Source organism: Scylla paramamosain, chromosome 22, assembly GCF_035594125.1.
Source record: "Scylla paramamosain isolate STU-SP2022 chromosome 22, ASM3559412v1, whole genome shotgun sequence".
Classification (NCBI taxonomy): Eukaryota; Metazoa; Arthropoda; class Malacostraca; order Decapoda; family Portunidae; genus Scylla; species Scylla paramamosain.
In genome coordinates, this window is record NC_087172.1 from 21,365,108 (window position 1) to 21,379,453 (window position 14,346).

The window sequence follows — 14,346 nt, forward strand, 5'->3', positions numbered from 1 at the left end:
AGTAGAACCGTGTCTTTTGAGTTTTTTATGTTAGGCACCATAACGCTAAAGCATTAACAAAACATTAACAGAAACGTGTCTTTTGTGTTTTTAAGCTTCTCCCATACCAAAACGCTCAAACGCAGGCAGAACACCTTTTACAAAAAAAAGAGTATTACCAAATTCGTGGATTTTTAGTGTTTTTTAACCTCTTACGTAGAAAAACGCCAAAATTCAAGCAAAGAACCCGATATAGGAAGCAAACCAATATTATAAGAAATATGTATTATAAGTGTTTCTTAGCTTCTCAGGTGCAAACGCTAAAATGGGTGTATATCACTTAAAAGAGAGAAGCAGAACAATATTACCAAAAACGATTTTTTTTTATATTTTTCATATATATTGTTAGGTACCAAAACGCCAAAATGCCTGCAAATTACCTTATACGGGGAACCGAAAGTACATTATGAGAAACGTGTATTATGAGTGCTTTTGAGCTTTTTAGGTACCAAAACTCTAAGGCGCATGAATAGCTTTTTTTTATAAAGAAAAACAGAATAATATTACCAAAAAATGAGTGTATTAAATGTTTGTCACATTCTTAGGTACCAAAACACCAAAATACATTCAAAGGGTCTTTATATGGGAAAAGGAAAAGACATTACTAGGAACGTGCTTTTTCAGTTTTTTTTTCAGCGTTTTAGGAAGCAAATGTAAAAACGCATTGATATCACCATTTTAGGAATGAAAACCACTAAAAACTTGTGTTTTCAGTGCTTCTGAGCCTCTTACGTGCCAAAACGCTAAAATGTACCCAAACATGCTTTATGGAGAAAGAGAAAAACAGTGAAAATTTGTATTTTGAATAATTTTGAGGTTGTTTGGTGCAGAAACAGGAAAAAAAAAAAAAATGAATGTAAAGTTCCCTACATGGTGAAACTAAATTATTTTACCAGAGAAGTGTATGATGTTTTTTTTTTTTTAATTCTTGTGTACCAAAACGCTAAAACGCGTGAAACACACTCTATATGGAGAAACAGAACTAAAAAAAAAAAAACGCGTGTTCTGAGGTACCAAAAATTGTTAGGTACCAAAATGCCAATATGCATGCAAATCAATTTATATGGTGAAACTAAACGAATATAAGAGAAACCTGCCTTTTTATTTATTTTTTTTTTTTCAGCGTTATAACAATTAAAACGTTAAAATGCTTAGAATGCACTCTTTATTGAAATAAAAAACAATGTTATCAAATATTTTTTTTGTGTATTATTTGTGGGGGGGTTTCACTAACGAATACGCTAAAATACATGCAAAACTCCCTTTATGAAGGAACAAAATAATATTACCGAAAATATGTATTTTGAGTAATTTTAAGCATGTTAGAAAGAAAAACGGCACAATACATGCAGAATACCCGATATGGTGAAACAAAACATAATCACCAGAAGCGAGTATTATGAGTATTGTTGACCATATGTAACAAAACGTTAAAATGCGTTAATAGCACTCTATATGTTAAAAAAAGAACATTATCAAAAACGTGTGTTTTTAAGCTTCATCATTTTCAAAACGTTAAAACGTATGTAAAACAGCTTTTTATAAACAAGAAGAATAATATATGGTGAAACAAAACATTACCAAAAATGTGTATTTTGAGTGTTTTTTTTTTTTTTTACAATATTAGGTACCAAGACATTAAAATACAAGCAAATCACTCTAAGTGTGGAAACGCAACGCCATTGCCAGAAACTTATCTTTTATTGTTTTTGAGCGTTTTATGTACCAAAAGACTAAAATGCATAGAATGCATTGGAATATAGAACAACATTTACAAAAAGGAGTCTTTTGCGTGTTTTTGGGCATCTTACGTATCAAAACCATAGAACGCATACAAAACACACGTTATAGAGAAACAATATAGCATAAAAAAAAATGTGTACTATGAGTGTTTTTGGGCTTAAGTACAAAAACAACAAAATACAGGCAAAATACCCTATATAATGGAACAAAACTACTCGTATATAACCAGAAGCATATATTATGAATATTATTGACCTCCTTAATTAACAAAACGCTAAAACGCGTGAATAGCATTCTATATAAATTATAGAAACAAATCATCATTACCAAAAACGTGTGTTTTGAATGTTATTCACATTGTTACGTAGGAAAACGCCAAAATTTATGCAAATTGCCCTATATTGAATAACGAAAAAAACATTACAAGAAACGTTTATTATAAGTGTTTTATAGCTTTTAGGTAACAAGATGCAAAAGACGCTTTAATAGCACCCAGTATAGAGAAACAGAACATTACCATAAAAGTGTATATTAAGTGTTTTTTTTTTTTTCTTAATTGGTAGGTACCAAACTACCGAAATTGGGTAAAATATAAAAAAAAAACTTTTGTTTTGAGTGTTTATGAGCATCTTAGGCTTCAAAGCACAATATGAGAGAACCAAACATTACGAAGAAAAAAAAAACGTGACTTTTGAGTGGTTTTCAGCTTCTTACGTACCAAAACAGTAAAACGCATGCAAAACACCCTTTATGGAGCAAGAATATGAAATTACCGAAAAGGAAGTATTTTTAGAGTTTTTATTCTTGTTACATACAAAAATGCCAAAATTCATGGAAAATACCCTACATACGGTAGCGAAAGAACATTAATGAAAATGTGCATTAAGGGTACTTTTGAACTTATTAGATAGCGAAGCGGTTAGACAGTGAATGGCATTCTATATGGAGAAACACATTAAGATATTCAAAAAAGGTGTATATCTAGTGTTATCACAATGTTAGGATTAAAACGACAAAATGCATGTAAACACACTCCTCTATGATAAAATAAAAAACACATATCCAGAAACATCTCCTTTGAGTATCTTTTGGAGCGTGTATTTTGAAACGAAAGGACATTTCCAGAAACATGTCCTTTGAGTGTTTACGGTCGTGTTAGGCGCCATAACGTTAAAAGGCATAGTAAGTACCATATTTTTTTTTTTTTTTTTTTTTTTATGTAGGAAGGATACTGGCCAAGGGCAACAAAAATCTAATAAAAAAAAATGCCCACTGAAATGCCAGTCCCTAAAAGGGTCAAAGCAGTGGTCAAAAATTGGTGGATAAGTGTCTTGAAACCTCCCTCTTGAAGGAATTCAAGTCATAGGAAGGTGGAAATACAGAAGCAGGCAAGGAGTTCCAGAGTTTACCAGAGAAAGGGATGAATGATTGAGAATACTGGTTAACTCTTGCGTTAGAGAGGTGGACAGAATAGGAGTGAGAGAAAGAAGAAAGTCTTGTGCAGCGAGGCCGCGGAAGGAGGGGAGGCATGCAGTTAGCAAGATCAGAAGAGCAGTTAGCATGAAAATAGCGGTAGAAGACAGCTAGAGATGCAACATTGCGGCGGTGAGAGAGAGGCTGAAGACAGTCAGTTAGAGGAGAGGAGTTGATGAGACGAAAAGCTTTTGATTCCACCCTGTCTAGAACAGCAGTATGAGTGGAACCCCCCCAGACATGTGAAGCATACTCCATACATGGACGGATAAGGCCCTTGTACAGAGTTAGCAGCTGGGGGGGTGAGAAATACTGGCGGAGACGTCTCAGAACACCTAACTTCATAGAAGCTGTTTTAGCTAGAGATGAGATGTGAAGTTTCCAGTTCAGATTATAAGTAAAGGACAGACCGAGGATGTTCAGTGTAGAAGAGGGGGACAGTTGAGTGTCATTGAAGAAGAGGGGATAGTTGTCTGGAAGATTGTGTCGAGTTGATAGATGGAGGAATTGAGTTTTTGAGGCATTGAACAATACCAAGTTTGCTCTGCCCCAATCAGAAATTTTAGAAAGATCAGAAGTCAGGCGTTCTGTGGCTTCCCTGCGTAATATGTTTACCTCCTGAAGGGTTGGACGTCTATGAAAAGACGTGGAAAAGTGCAGGGTGGTATCATCAGCATAGGAGTGGATAGGACAAGAAGTTTGGTTTAGAAGATCATTAATGAATAATAAAAAGAGAGTGGGTGACAGGACAGAACCCTGAGGAACACCACTGTTAATAGATTTAGGAGAAGAACAGTGACCGTCTACCACAGCAGCAATAGAACGGTCAGAAAGGAAACTTGAGATGAAGTTACAGAGAGAAGGATAGAAACCGTAGGAGGGTAGTTTGGAAATCAAAGCTTTGTGCCAGACTCTATCAAAGGCTTTTGATATGTCCAAGGCAACAGCAAAAGTTTCACCAAAATCTCTAAAAGAGGATGACCAAGACTCAGTAAGGAAAGCCAGAAGATCACCAGTAGAGCGGCCTTGACGGAACCCATACTGGCGATCAGATAGAAGGTTGTGAAGTGATAGATGTTTAAGAATCTTCCTGTTGAGGATAGATTCAAAAACTTTAGATAAGCAGGAAATTAAAGCAATAGGACGGTAGTTTGAGGGATTAGAGCGGTCACCCTTTTTAGGAACAGGTTGAATGTAGGCAAACTTCCAGCAAGAAGGAAAGGTAGATGTTGACAGACAGAGCTGAAAGAGTTTGACTAGGCAAGGTGCAAGCACGGAGGCACAGTTTCGGAGAACAATAGGAGGGACCCCATCAGGTCCATAAGCCTTCTGAGGGTTTAGGCCAGCGAGGGCATGGAAGACATCATTACGAAGAATTTTAATACGAGGCATGAAGTAGTCAGAGGGTGGAGGAGAGGGAGGAACAAGCCCAGAATCGTCCAAGGTAGAGTTTTTAGCAAAGGTTTGAGCAAAGAGTTCAGCTTTAGAAATAGATGTGATAGCAGTGGTGCCATCTGGTTGAAGTAGAGGAGGGAAAGAAGAAGAAGCAAAGTTATTGGAGATATTTTTGGCTAGATGCCAGAAATCACGAGGGGAGTTAGATCTTGAAAGATTTTGACATTTTCTGTTAATGAAGGAGTTTTTGGCTAGTTGGAGAACAGACTTGGCATGGTTCCGGGCAGAAATATAAAGTGCATGAGATTCTGGTGAAGGAAGGCTTAAGTACCTTTTGTGGGCCACCTCTCTATCATGTATAGCACGAGAACAAGCTGTGTTAAACCAAGGTTTAGAAGGTTTAGGACGAGAAAAAGAGTGAGGAATGTACGCCTCCATGCCAGACACTATCACCTGTTATGCGCTCAGCACACAAAGACGGGTCTCTGACACGGAAGCAGTAGTCATTCCAAGGAAAATCAGCAAAATACCTCCTCAGGTCCCCCCAACTAGCAGAGGCAAAACGCCAGAGGCACCTTCGCTTAGGGGGATCCTGAGGAGGGATTGGAGTGATAGGACAAGATAAAGATATGAGATTGTGATCGGAGGAGCCCAACGGAGAAGAAAGGGTGACAGCATAAGCAGAAGGATTAGAGGTCAGGAAAAGGTCAAGAATGTTGGGCGTATCTCCAAGACGGTCAGGAATACGAGTAGGGTGTTGCACCAATTGCTCTAGGTCATGGAGGATAGCAAAGTTGTAGGCTAGTTCACCAGGATGGTCAGTGAAGGGAGAGGAAAGCCAAAGCTGGTGGTGAACATTGAAGTCTCCAAGAATGGAGATCTCTGCAAAAGGGAAGAGGGTCAGAATGTGCTCCACTTTGGAAGTTAAGTAGTCAAAGAATTTCTTATAGTCAGAGGAGTTAGGAGAGAGGTATACAGCACAGATAAATTTAGTATGAGAATGACTCTGTAGTCGTAGCCAGATGGTGGAAAACTCGGAAGATTCAAGAGCGTGGGCACGAGAGCAGGTTAAGTCATTGCGCACATAAACGCAGCATCCAGCTTTGGATCGAAAATGAGGATAGAGAAAGTAGGAGGGAACAGAAAAGGGGCTACTGTCAGTATGTAAGGAAAATTTTATTTATTTATTTTTTTCTATTTATATGCCAAAACGCATGCAAAACACCTTTTATAAATAGAATATTTTTTTATTTAAACGTGTATTTTAAGGATTTTTGAGCTTGTTACATTCAAAAGCACCAAGATGTATGGAAAGTATATTATATGGGGAAACAAAAGAACATTACAACAAACGAATTTTGAGAGCTTTAGAGCTTCTTAGATACTGAAACGATAAAACGCATATCACTTAATGTGGAGAAACAGATTATGTGTGCTTTGAGTGTTTTTCACATTGTTAGATACCAGAACAGCAAAATGCATGCAAAGCACTCTCTATGGTGAAACGAAACGACATTTCCAGAAATATATCTTTCGAGTGTTTATTGGAGTGTAAGTTAGTAAAATGTTGAAAATCATTGAAATTAACCTACATGAGAAAACATTACCAAAAACGTCTCTTTTCATTGGTTTTAAACTACCAATTACCAAAACGCTTAAACGCAAGCAAAGCACACTTTAATGGAAAAAATAGAATAACATTATTTTATTATTTTTATTTATTTATTTTTTTTAGATTACGTGCAGAATTACCAGAATGCATGTAAAGTACCCAATATGGGAAAACAAAAGGAAATTACGAGAAACATGTATTAACAGTGTTTTAAGCTTCTTAGGTACCAAAACGCGAAAAAGCCATAATACCTTTTTGTATCGAGAGAAAAAAAAAAAAAGATTCATTACCAAAAAAACATATTTTGAGTTTTTTTTTTCTTATTTTAGTTACCAAAACGCCAAAATGCATTGAGAGTTTCCTATATGGGAAAATGAAATGACATTACAAGAAACACATCTTTTAAATGTTTTTTTGTGGATGTTAGACAACAAAACGCTGAAAAAAAACAAGGAGACCACACTATATGAGAAAAAATAAAACAATATTATCAAAAACGTGTGTTTTGAGCATTTTTGCGCTACTTGCGTACCAAAACGCTAAAGCGCATGCTAGGCACTCTTTTATAGAGAAATAGAGTAACATTACCAAAAACAAGTACTTTGAGTGTTTTTGAGCATGTTACACAGAACCCGAAAATGACTGGAAAGTACCTTATTGGGAAAAAAAGGGATATTACAAGAAATGTGTATCATGCGATATTTAAGCATCTTATGTACAAAATCTCGAAAATGCATGAAAAGCACTCTATATGGAGAAAAAAACATAATTACCATAAACGTGTATTTTGAGTGTATTTTACATTCCTGGGTCCGAAAAAAAAACATCAAAATGCAAGCAAAGAAGAGCAAACGATATTTTCACATGTTTTAGCATAACGCTAGAAAAAAAAAAGAAAAAAAAAATGGAAATCACCTTATATGGGAGAACGAGATAGCATGACAAGAAATATCTTTTTTTTTTCATCGTTTTTAGCTACATAGGTACCAAAACGCTAAAACACATAGAAAACCAGCCTTTATGGAGAAACATAATAAAATTGTAAAAAAAAAAACAAGTATTTTGAGTGTTTTTGAGCTTGTTACGTACAAAAACACCAAAATGTATGCTAAGTACTCCATATGGGTAAACAAAAGACATTCTGAGGAACGTGTATTATGAGAATTTTTGAGCTTCTTAGGTACCAAAACGCTTAAAAGCACAAATAGCACTGTATATCGAGAAACAGAACAACTTTACGTAAAACGTGTATTTTGAGTGTTTTTTTTTTTCACATCGTTAGGTACCAAAACGCTATAACGCATGCAAAGCTTCCTATTATGGGGAAAATAAGCGACATTAACCGAAACATAATTTCGGAGTGTTTTTTTTTTTTTTTTTTTTTTTTTAGCGTGTTAGGCACCAAAACGCAAAAAAGCATGGAAATCACTGTATATAGGGATACAAAAAAAAAAAAAAAAAAATAGATAAATAAAAACGTGTACTTTGAGTGTTATTAAATTTCTTACGTACCAAAACGCTAAAAACGCATGCAAAACACATTTTATGGAGAAACAGAAAAAAAGGGAACAAGTATTTTGAGTGTAATTGAGCTTGTTACGTACAAAAACGCAAAAATGCATGCAAAGTACATTATATAGGGAAAGAAAAGTACATTAAGAGGGATGTGTATTATAAGACTTTATGAGCTTCTGAGGTACCAAACCACTAAAACATATGACATTTCTCTGTATGGAGAAGCAAAACAACATTTCCAAATATGAACATTTTGAACGTTTTCACCTTGTTAGGTACCAAAACTCCAGAATGCTTGCAAATCTCTATATATGGGTAAACAAAAACGACTTTTAAAGAAACTCGTCTTTTGAGTGTTTTTAAATGTCTTAGGTACGAAATCACTAAGAAATATGAAAATCACCCTATATGGGAACACAAAACATTACCAAAAACGTGTCTTTTAAGTGATTTTCATCTTTTTGGGTTCTAAAACACTAAAACGCATGCAAAACTCTCTTTTAAGGATAATAACAATGACATAAAGCAAAAAATGCATGCAAAGCATCCTATATGTGGAGAAACAGGTCATTACTAAAAACGTGGATTTTGAGTGTCTTTCACATTTTTAGACATGAAAACGCCAAAATGCATGCAAAGACCCTTATGTGTGGAAACGAAAAGACATTACAAGAAGTGTATATTGCTATTTTTATTTTTTTCTATGGTAGACACCAAAACGCTGAAAAGCATAGAAAGCATCGTATATGTGAATAAAAAACAAAAAAAAGTGTTTACAGTGGTTGTCAGCTTACGTACCAAAACCCTAAAACGCATGGAAGAAACAACATAACTTAACCAAAAAACAAATTATTGAACTTGTTATATACAAAAAACGCCAAAAGCATACAAAGTACTCTATATAGTAAACCGAAAGGACATTACGAGACATTAGTATTATGAATGTTTTTTTGTTTTGTTTTTTTGGAGATTCTTAGGTACCGAAACGCAAAAAGACGCATAAATATTGCTGTTAATTGAGAGAAAGAACATTACTAAAAATGTGTATTTTAAGTGTACTTCGCATTGTTAGGTAACGAAAAGACAAAATGCATGGAAAGTATTATATAAGGGGAAAAGAACCGATATTTCTAGAAACATGTGTTGCTAAGTGATTCAGAGAGTGATAGGCACTACAACGCTAAAAAGCATTGGAAGCAACCTATATGAGAAAAGAAAACATTACGGTAAACGTGTCTTTCTTTGTAATTTTTAACTACTTACCAAAACGCTAAAGCGCATGAAAAACATGCAATGGATTTATAATGTAAAATACTCTATATAATATAGTGAAACAAAAAAGCATTACGAGAAACATGTATTATGAGTGTTTTCTGGGCTTTTTACGTACCAAAATGGGAAAATGCGTTAATACCACTGTATATGGAGAAATAGAACAACATCTTTAGTCGCCATAACGCTAAAAGTTATGCAAAGCACCATATATTGATAATTGAAACGAGACTTGCAGAAACGTGTCTTTTGAGAGTTTATGAGCATGTTAGCCATAAAACAGTGAAATCATGGTCAAATCATGGTAAGCAATCTATATGGGAAACAGGAAATATTACCAAAAACTTGTCTTTTTGAATGTTTTTAGCTACTTACATACCAAAACACTAAAATGCATGTAAAACAATCTTTATAAAGGGAATAACATGACCCCGAAAAAAGTATTTTGAATATTTTAGAGCCTTTTACGTAAAAAAAAAAGAAGCCAAAATACATGGAAAATGCACAATATGAAGACAAGTCATAAAGAGAAACGTGTATTATGAGAGTCCTTGAGGTTCTTTGCAATCAAAACGCTTTAACGCATGAATAGCACACTACATGGAGATACAAAGCAACATTACGAAAAACGTTTGTTTTCACTAGTTTTCACATTGTTAGGTACCCTTTGCGCAAAATGATTGTAAAGCCTCCTATATGGTGAAACAGAATGACATTACCAAAAATGCTTTTCTTCATTATTTTGAGTGAAGTAAAAACAACAACAGCTTGAAATTTACCTTGTATAGGAAAACAAAACAATATTACAAAAAAAATTTTATGTATTTTTAGTGTTTTACAACTTCTTACGTACCAAAACGCTAAAAACGCAAGCAAAATATACTACAAACAGGAACAGAAAAACAATGCAAAAAAAAAAAAAAGAATTTTGAGTGTTTTGAGTTTCTTACGTAAAAAAAAATCCCTATATGCATGCAAATTACAGGAAAATGAAAAGCCATGAGGAGAAACGTGTATTATAAGTATTTTTGAACTATTTAGGCACTGAAACGAAAAATGATCAGTACTTTACATCGCAAAACCGAACATTACAAAAACGTGTATTTTGAGTGTATTTCACATTTTGATGTACCAAACGCCAAAATGCTTGCAAAGCACACTATATGTAGAAAGGAAACGAGATTTCCACAAGCATGTATTTTCAGCGTTTATGAGCACACTATGCATCAAAACGCTAAAAAGTATGGAAATCGACTTATATGGGAATACAAAAAAAAAAAATATATATACTCGTATATATATACTCGTATATATATATATATATATATATATATATATATATATATATATATATATATATATATATATATATATATATATATATATATATATATATATATATATATATATTAAGAAAAACGTTTCTTTTGAATGTTCTTGAACAGGTTACGTACAAAAACGAAAAAGGCTAGCTAAATTCCCTTTATTGAAAAATAGAATAATATTATAAAAAAAAAAGTATTTGAGTGTATTTGAGTTTGTTACGTACAAAAACGCAGAAATGCATGGAACGTATCGTATATGGGGAAAGAAAACATTACGAGGAATGTATATTATGAGAGATTTTAAGCTTCTTAAGTACCAAAACGTGAAAACGCATGAATAGCACATTATATGATGAAACAGAACAACGTTACCAAAAACGTGAATTTTCATTGTATTTCAGATTGTTAGGTACCAGAACGCCAAAATGTAAGCAAAGCACCCTATATTGAGAAAGGATATTAAAGTTTCAGAAAAGTGTATTTTGATTTGAACGTACTTGAGACCAAAATAATAATAAGCAAGAAAAGCACTCTAAGGGAAAACAAAACATTATTAAAAACGTCTCTTTGCAATGTTTTGACCTACTTACGTAACAAAACGCTAAAACTCAAGCAAAACACTCTATACCAGGGGTTCTTAACCGGGGGTATCCATACCCCTTGGGGATATGGGAACCAAAGGCCGGGGGTCTGGGACTCGATTTCTGAGTACTGGTAGTTTCCCCCTCTGCAGTGCGCTGCGCGCGCTACCCTACATGACGGCGGTTGACTCTTTCCAGTGTTTTAAATTTGGCCGTTGTCATCAGTTGTCAGTTGAGCTGTTGGCGTCGTGGAGAGAAGATTATTTTTTCCGTCCATCTCTTATTCACATTTTCATGTGAGTGTTTCTATATTTCTGTTATACATTGTGTGTGTGTGTGTGTGTGTGTGTGTGTGTGTGTTTGCTACACTATATTGCTAACGGGAGTTAGATCTCACGCTGTAGTAGCATATATATATATATATATATATATATATATATATATATATATATATATATATATATATATATATATATATATATATCTTTTATTTATTTTATTATATAATTATGTGTTTATATTGTAGTACGAACAGTGTTATCTCTGTTGTGTTTGACAGTTTTTATTCTTTTTCTTTTCACAGATTTGATGGAAAATGTCGTCTGTCAAAAAAAGGAAATGGAATGCTCCAGGAAAACCTCTTCTGGAAGCCTCCTACAAAGTTTCGTACATGATTGCCAGAGAAAAGAAGCCCCACATAATAGGGGAGACCCTCGTAAAACCTTGTGCGCTGGAAATGGCAAAAATTGTGCTGGGAGAGGAGGCCGCGAAGCAACTAAGTCAGGTCTCCTTGTCGAACGGCACTGTACGCCAGAGAATTAAAGACATGAGTGAAGACATAACAGCCCAAGTTGTCAACGAGATTAAACAAAGTCCTGCAAAAATCAGCATGCAGATCGATGAATCAACGGACGTGGCAAACCACAGTCAATTGCTTGTATTTGTACGATATGTACATGAAAAGAACATCAAGGAAGAGTTTTTATTTTGTGAAAGACTCGAAACAACGACCAAAGCAGTTGACATATTCAAACTGATCCAATCTTTTTTTGATCACCATGAGCTGTCATGGGATTTGATTGGGTATATTTGTACGGATGGCGCTCCTGCCATGATTGGCAAAAATCTGGATTCATTGCTATGATCAAGGAGAAAGCTCCACATGTGCTCACCACACACTGTGTTCTACATCGCCGAGCTCTGGCATCCAAAACATTGCCAAAGAAACTTAAAGAGGCGATGAGAATAGTTGTGCAAACAGTCAACTTTATTCGTGAACGTGCATTGAATCAGAGGCTGTTTAAAAAATTATGTGACGAGATTGGAGCGTAACACGGAGTGTTGCTGTACCACACAGAGGTACGTTGGCTGAGTCGTGGCAGTGTTTTCACACATGTAGTGGAACTTCGCGATGAAATTCTCGAATTTCTGAAGCATCAACACTCACCTCTAGCAAATAATTTTGAAGATGAGCAGTTTATTGTTAGCCTGGGTTATTTGGCTGATATTTTCAGTCTTCTCAATGATCTGAACACATCAATGCAGGGAAGGGATGTGGACATCATTCAAGCCAGAGGAAAAGTTGTTGCATTCACAAGGAAATTACCTATCTGGAGTCGCCGCGTTGAAAGCGGAAACCTGGCAAACTTTCCAATCCTTGACAATATCCTTATTAGAGATGGTAAAAAACTATCTGTAGAAATAATTCAAGAAGTCAAGAATCATTTGGAAGTTCTAAGTACAAATTTTGAGGGTTACTTTTCAGATATTGATGATCTTACCATGGAATCGAGTTGGATACTAAATCCTTTCTCATTTGATATATCAAGAATGAGTGATAACGATTTATCAAAGGATGATTTCATTGAATTCCAAGAGAACCCAAGAAAAAAAGCTGATTTCGAAAGGGCTGGGATGGATGTCAAGCAGTTTTGGTGTGAACAAATCTCTGCTTACCCAAGTTTGGCAATTAGGGCAATGCATGTTTTGGTTCCCTTCACAACTACGTATCTCTGTGAAACAGGCTTCTCTGCATTATTAAATATGAAATCAAAGTGGAGAAATCGACTTGATGTGTCAGATGACATGCGAATAGCTTTGTCAGTAACTGTACCACGATTCCATGCTTTGATAGCACAAAAACAACAGCAAATATCTCACTAGATTAGTAAAAGTCTGTTTCATGTAGTCGAGGTAATAAAAACTTGCACATTTATGTTGTTCTTTTTTGTGTAATAAAACGAAACTATAACTTTATTAATTTTGCTTTCAGTAAAAAAAATATAATAAATTATCAATGGTTGTTTTTATGTAGTCGAGGTACTAAAAACTTGCATACTTATGTTTTGTTCTTTCTTACAAATAAAATGGAACTATAACTTTATCAATTTTGCTTTCAGTAAAAAAAATAAATAAATAAATAAAATTATCAATGATTATGTTTTTATGTAGTCGAGGGACTAAAAACTTGCACATTTACATTTTTTTTGCAACTTGCACATTTTTTTTTTGATTAAACGGAACTATAACTTTATTAATTTTGCTTTCAGTAAAAAAAATAATAAAATTATCAATGGTTATGTTTTTTTCCTAGTAATCCGTATCTAAAGTACAGTAAATTCAAGCGATTGAAATACTCGTATCTGGAAGACACTGGCAAATAATAGGATTGGTTATAATTATTAGAACAGTCAAGTGAAGAGGGTATGGGACCATATTCGACAATACATTGGGGGTATGGAACCATCAAAAGGTTAAGAATCCCTGGTCTATACTGAAACCAGAAAAAAAAAAAACACCAAAAAGAAGTAATTTGAGAGTATTTGATCATGTTACGTACAAACACATTAAAATACATGAAAAATACCCTATATTAGAAAACGAAAGGATATTACAAGAAAAGTGTATTGTGGGTGAGCTTAAGTTTCTTAGTTACCAAAACAATAAAACGCATGGATATCACTGGAAATGGAGAAACAGAAAAACATTACCAAAAACATGCATTTTGAGTATATTTCTCTTTGTTAGTTGCCATAACGCCAAAATACATTTAAATCACCTTATATTGTGAAAGTAAACGTTTCTTGTAACATGTCTTTTGCGTGTTTATGAGCGTGTTAGGCACCAAAACTTTAAAAAAGCATGCAAAACACCCTATATGGGAAAAGAAAAAAAATACCCAAACCGTGTTTTTTGAGAGTATTTTTTATTTTTTTAGCAACCTACCTACCAAAACACTAAAACGCATGTAAAACACCCTTAATGGAGAAACACAATAACATTACAAAAAAAAAAAAAAGAGTGTGTTTAAGATTCTTAAGTACAAAAAAAAAAAAAAAAAAATCAAAATGCACGAAAAATATGCTACATGAGAAAACGAAAAGACATTATG

The 14,346-nt window shown here is 34.4% G+C and overlaps 1 protein-coding gene across 1 annotated transcript; it reads left to right on the forward strand.

Moving 5' to 3' along the window:
• Nucleotides 1–11,550: 11,550 nt before the first annotated feature.
• On the forward strand, nucleotides 11,551–13,118 carry LOC135111829 (protein FAM200C-like). The gene is made up of 2 exons (XM_064025539.1): nucleotides 11,551–11,881; nucleotides 12,313–13,118. Exons 1-2 carry the CDS (start codon nucleotides 11,551–11,553, stop codon nucleotides 13,116–13,118), a joined length of 1,137 nt encoding a protein of 378 aa, XP_063881609.1.
• Nucleotides 13,119–14,346: the final 1,228 nt, after the last annotated feature.

Excerpts from the sequence above, each read along its gene's own strand:
- LOC135111829 (XM_064025539.1), top strand. The coding sequence starts at position 11,551 with ATGTCGTCTGTCAAAAAAAGGAAATGGAATGCTCCAGGAAAACCTCTT. Across the intron at positions 11,882-12,312 it reads AACGGACGTGGCAAACCACA|AGGTACGTTGGCTGAGTCGT; the intron begins GTCAATTGCTTG and ends TGTACCACACAG.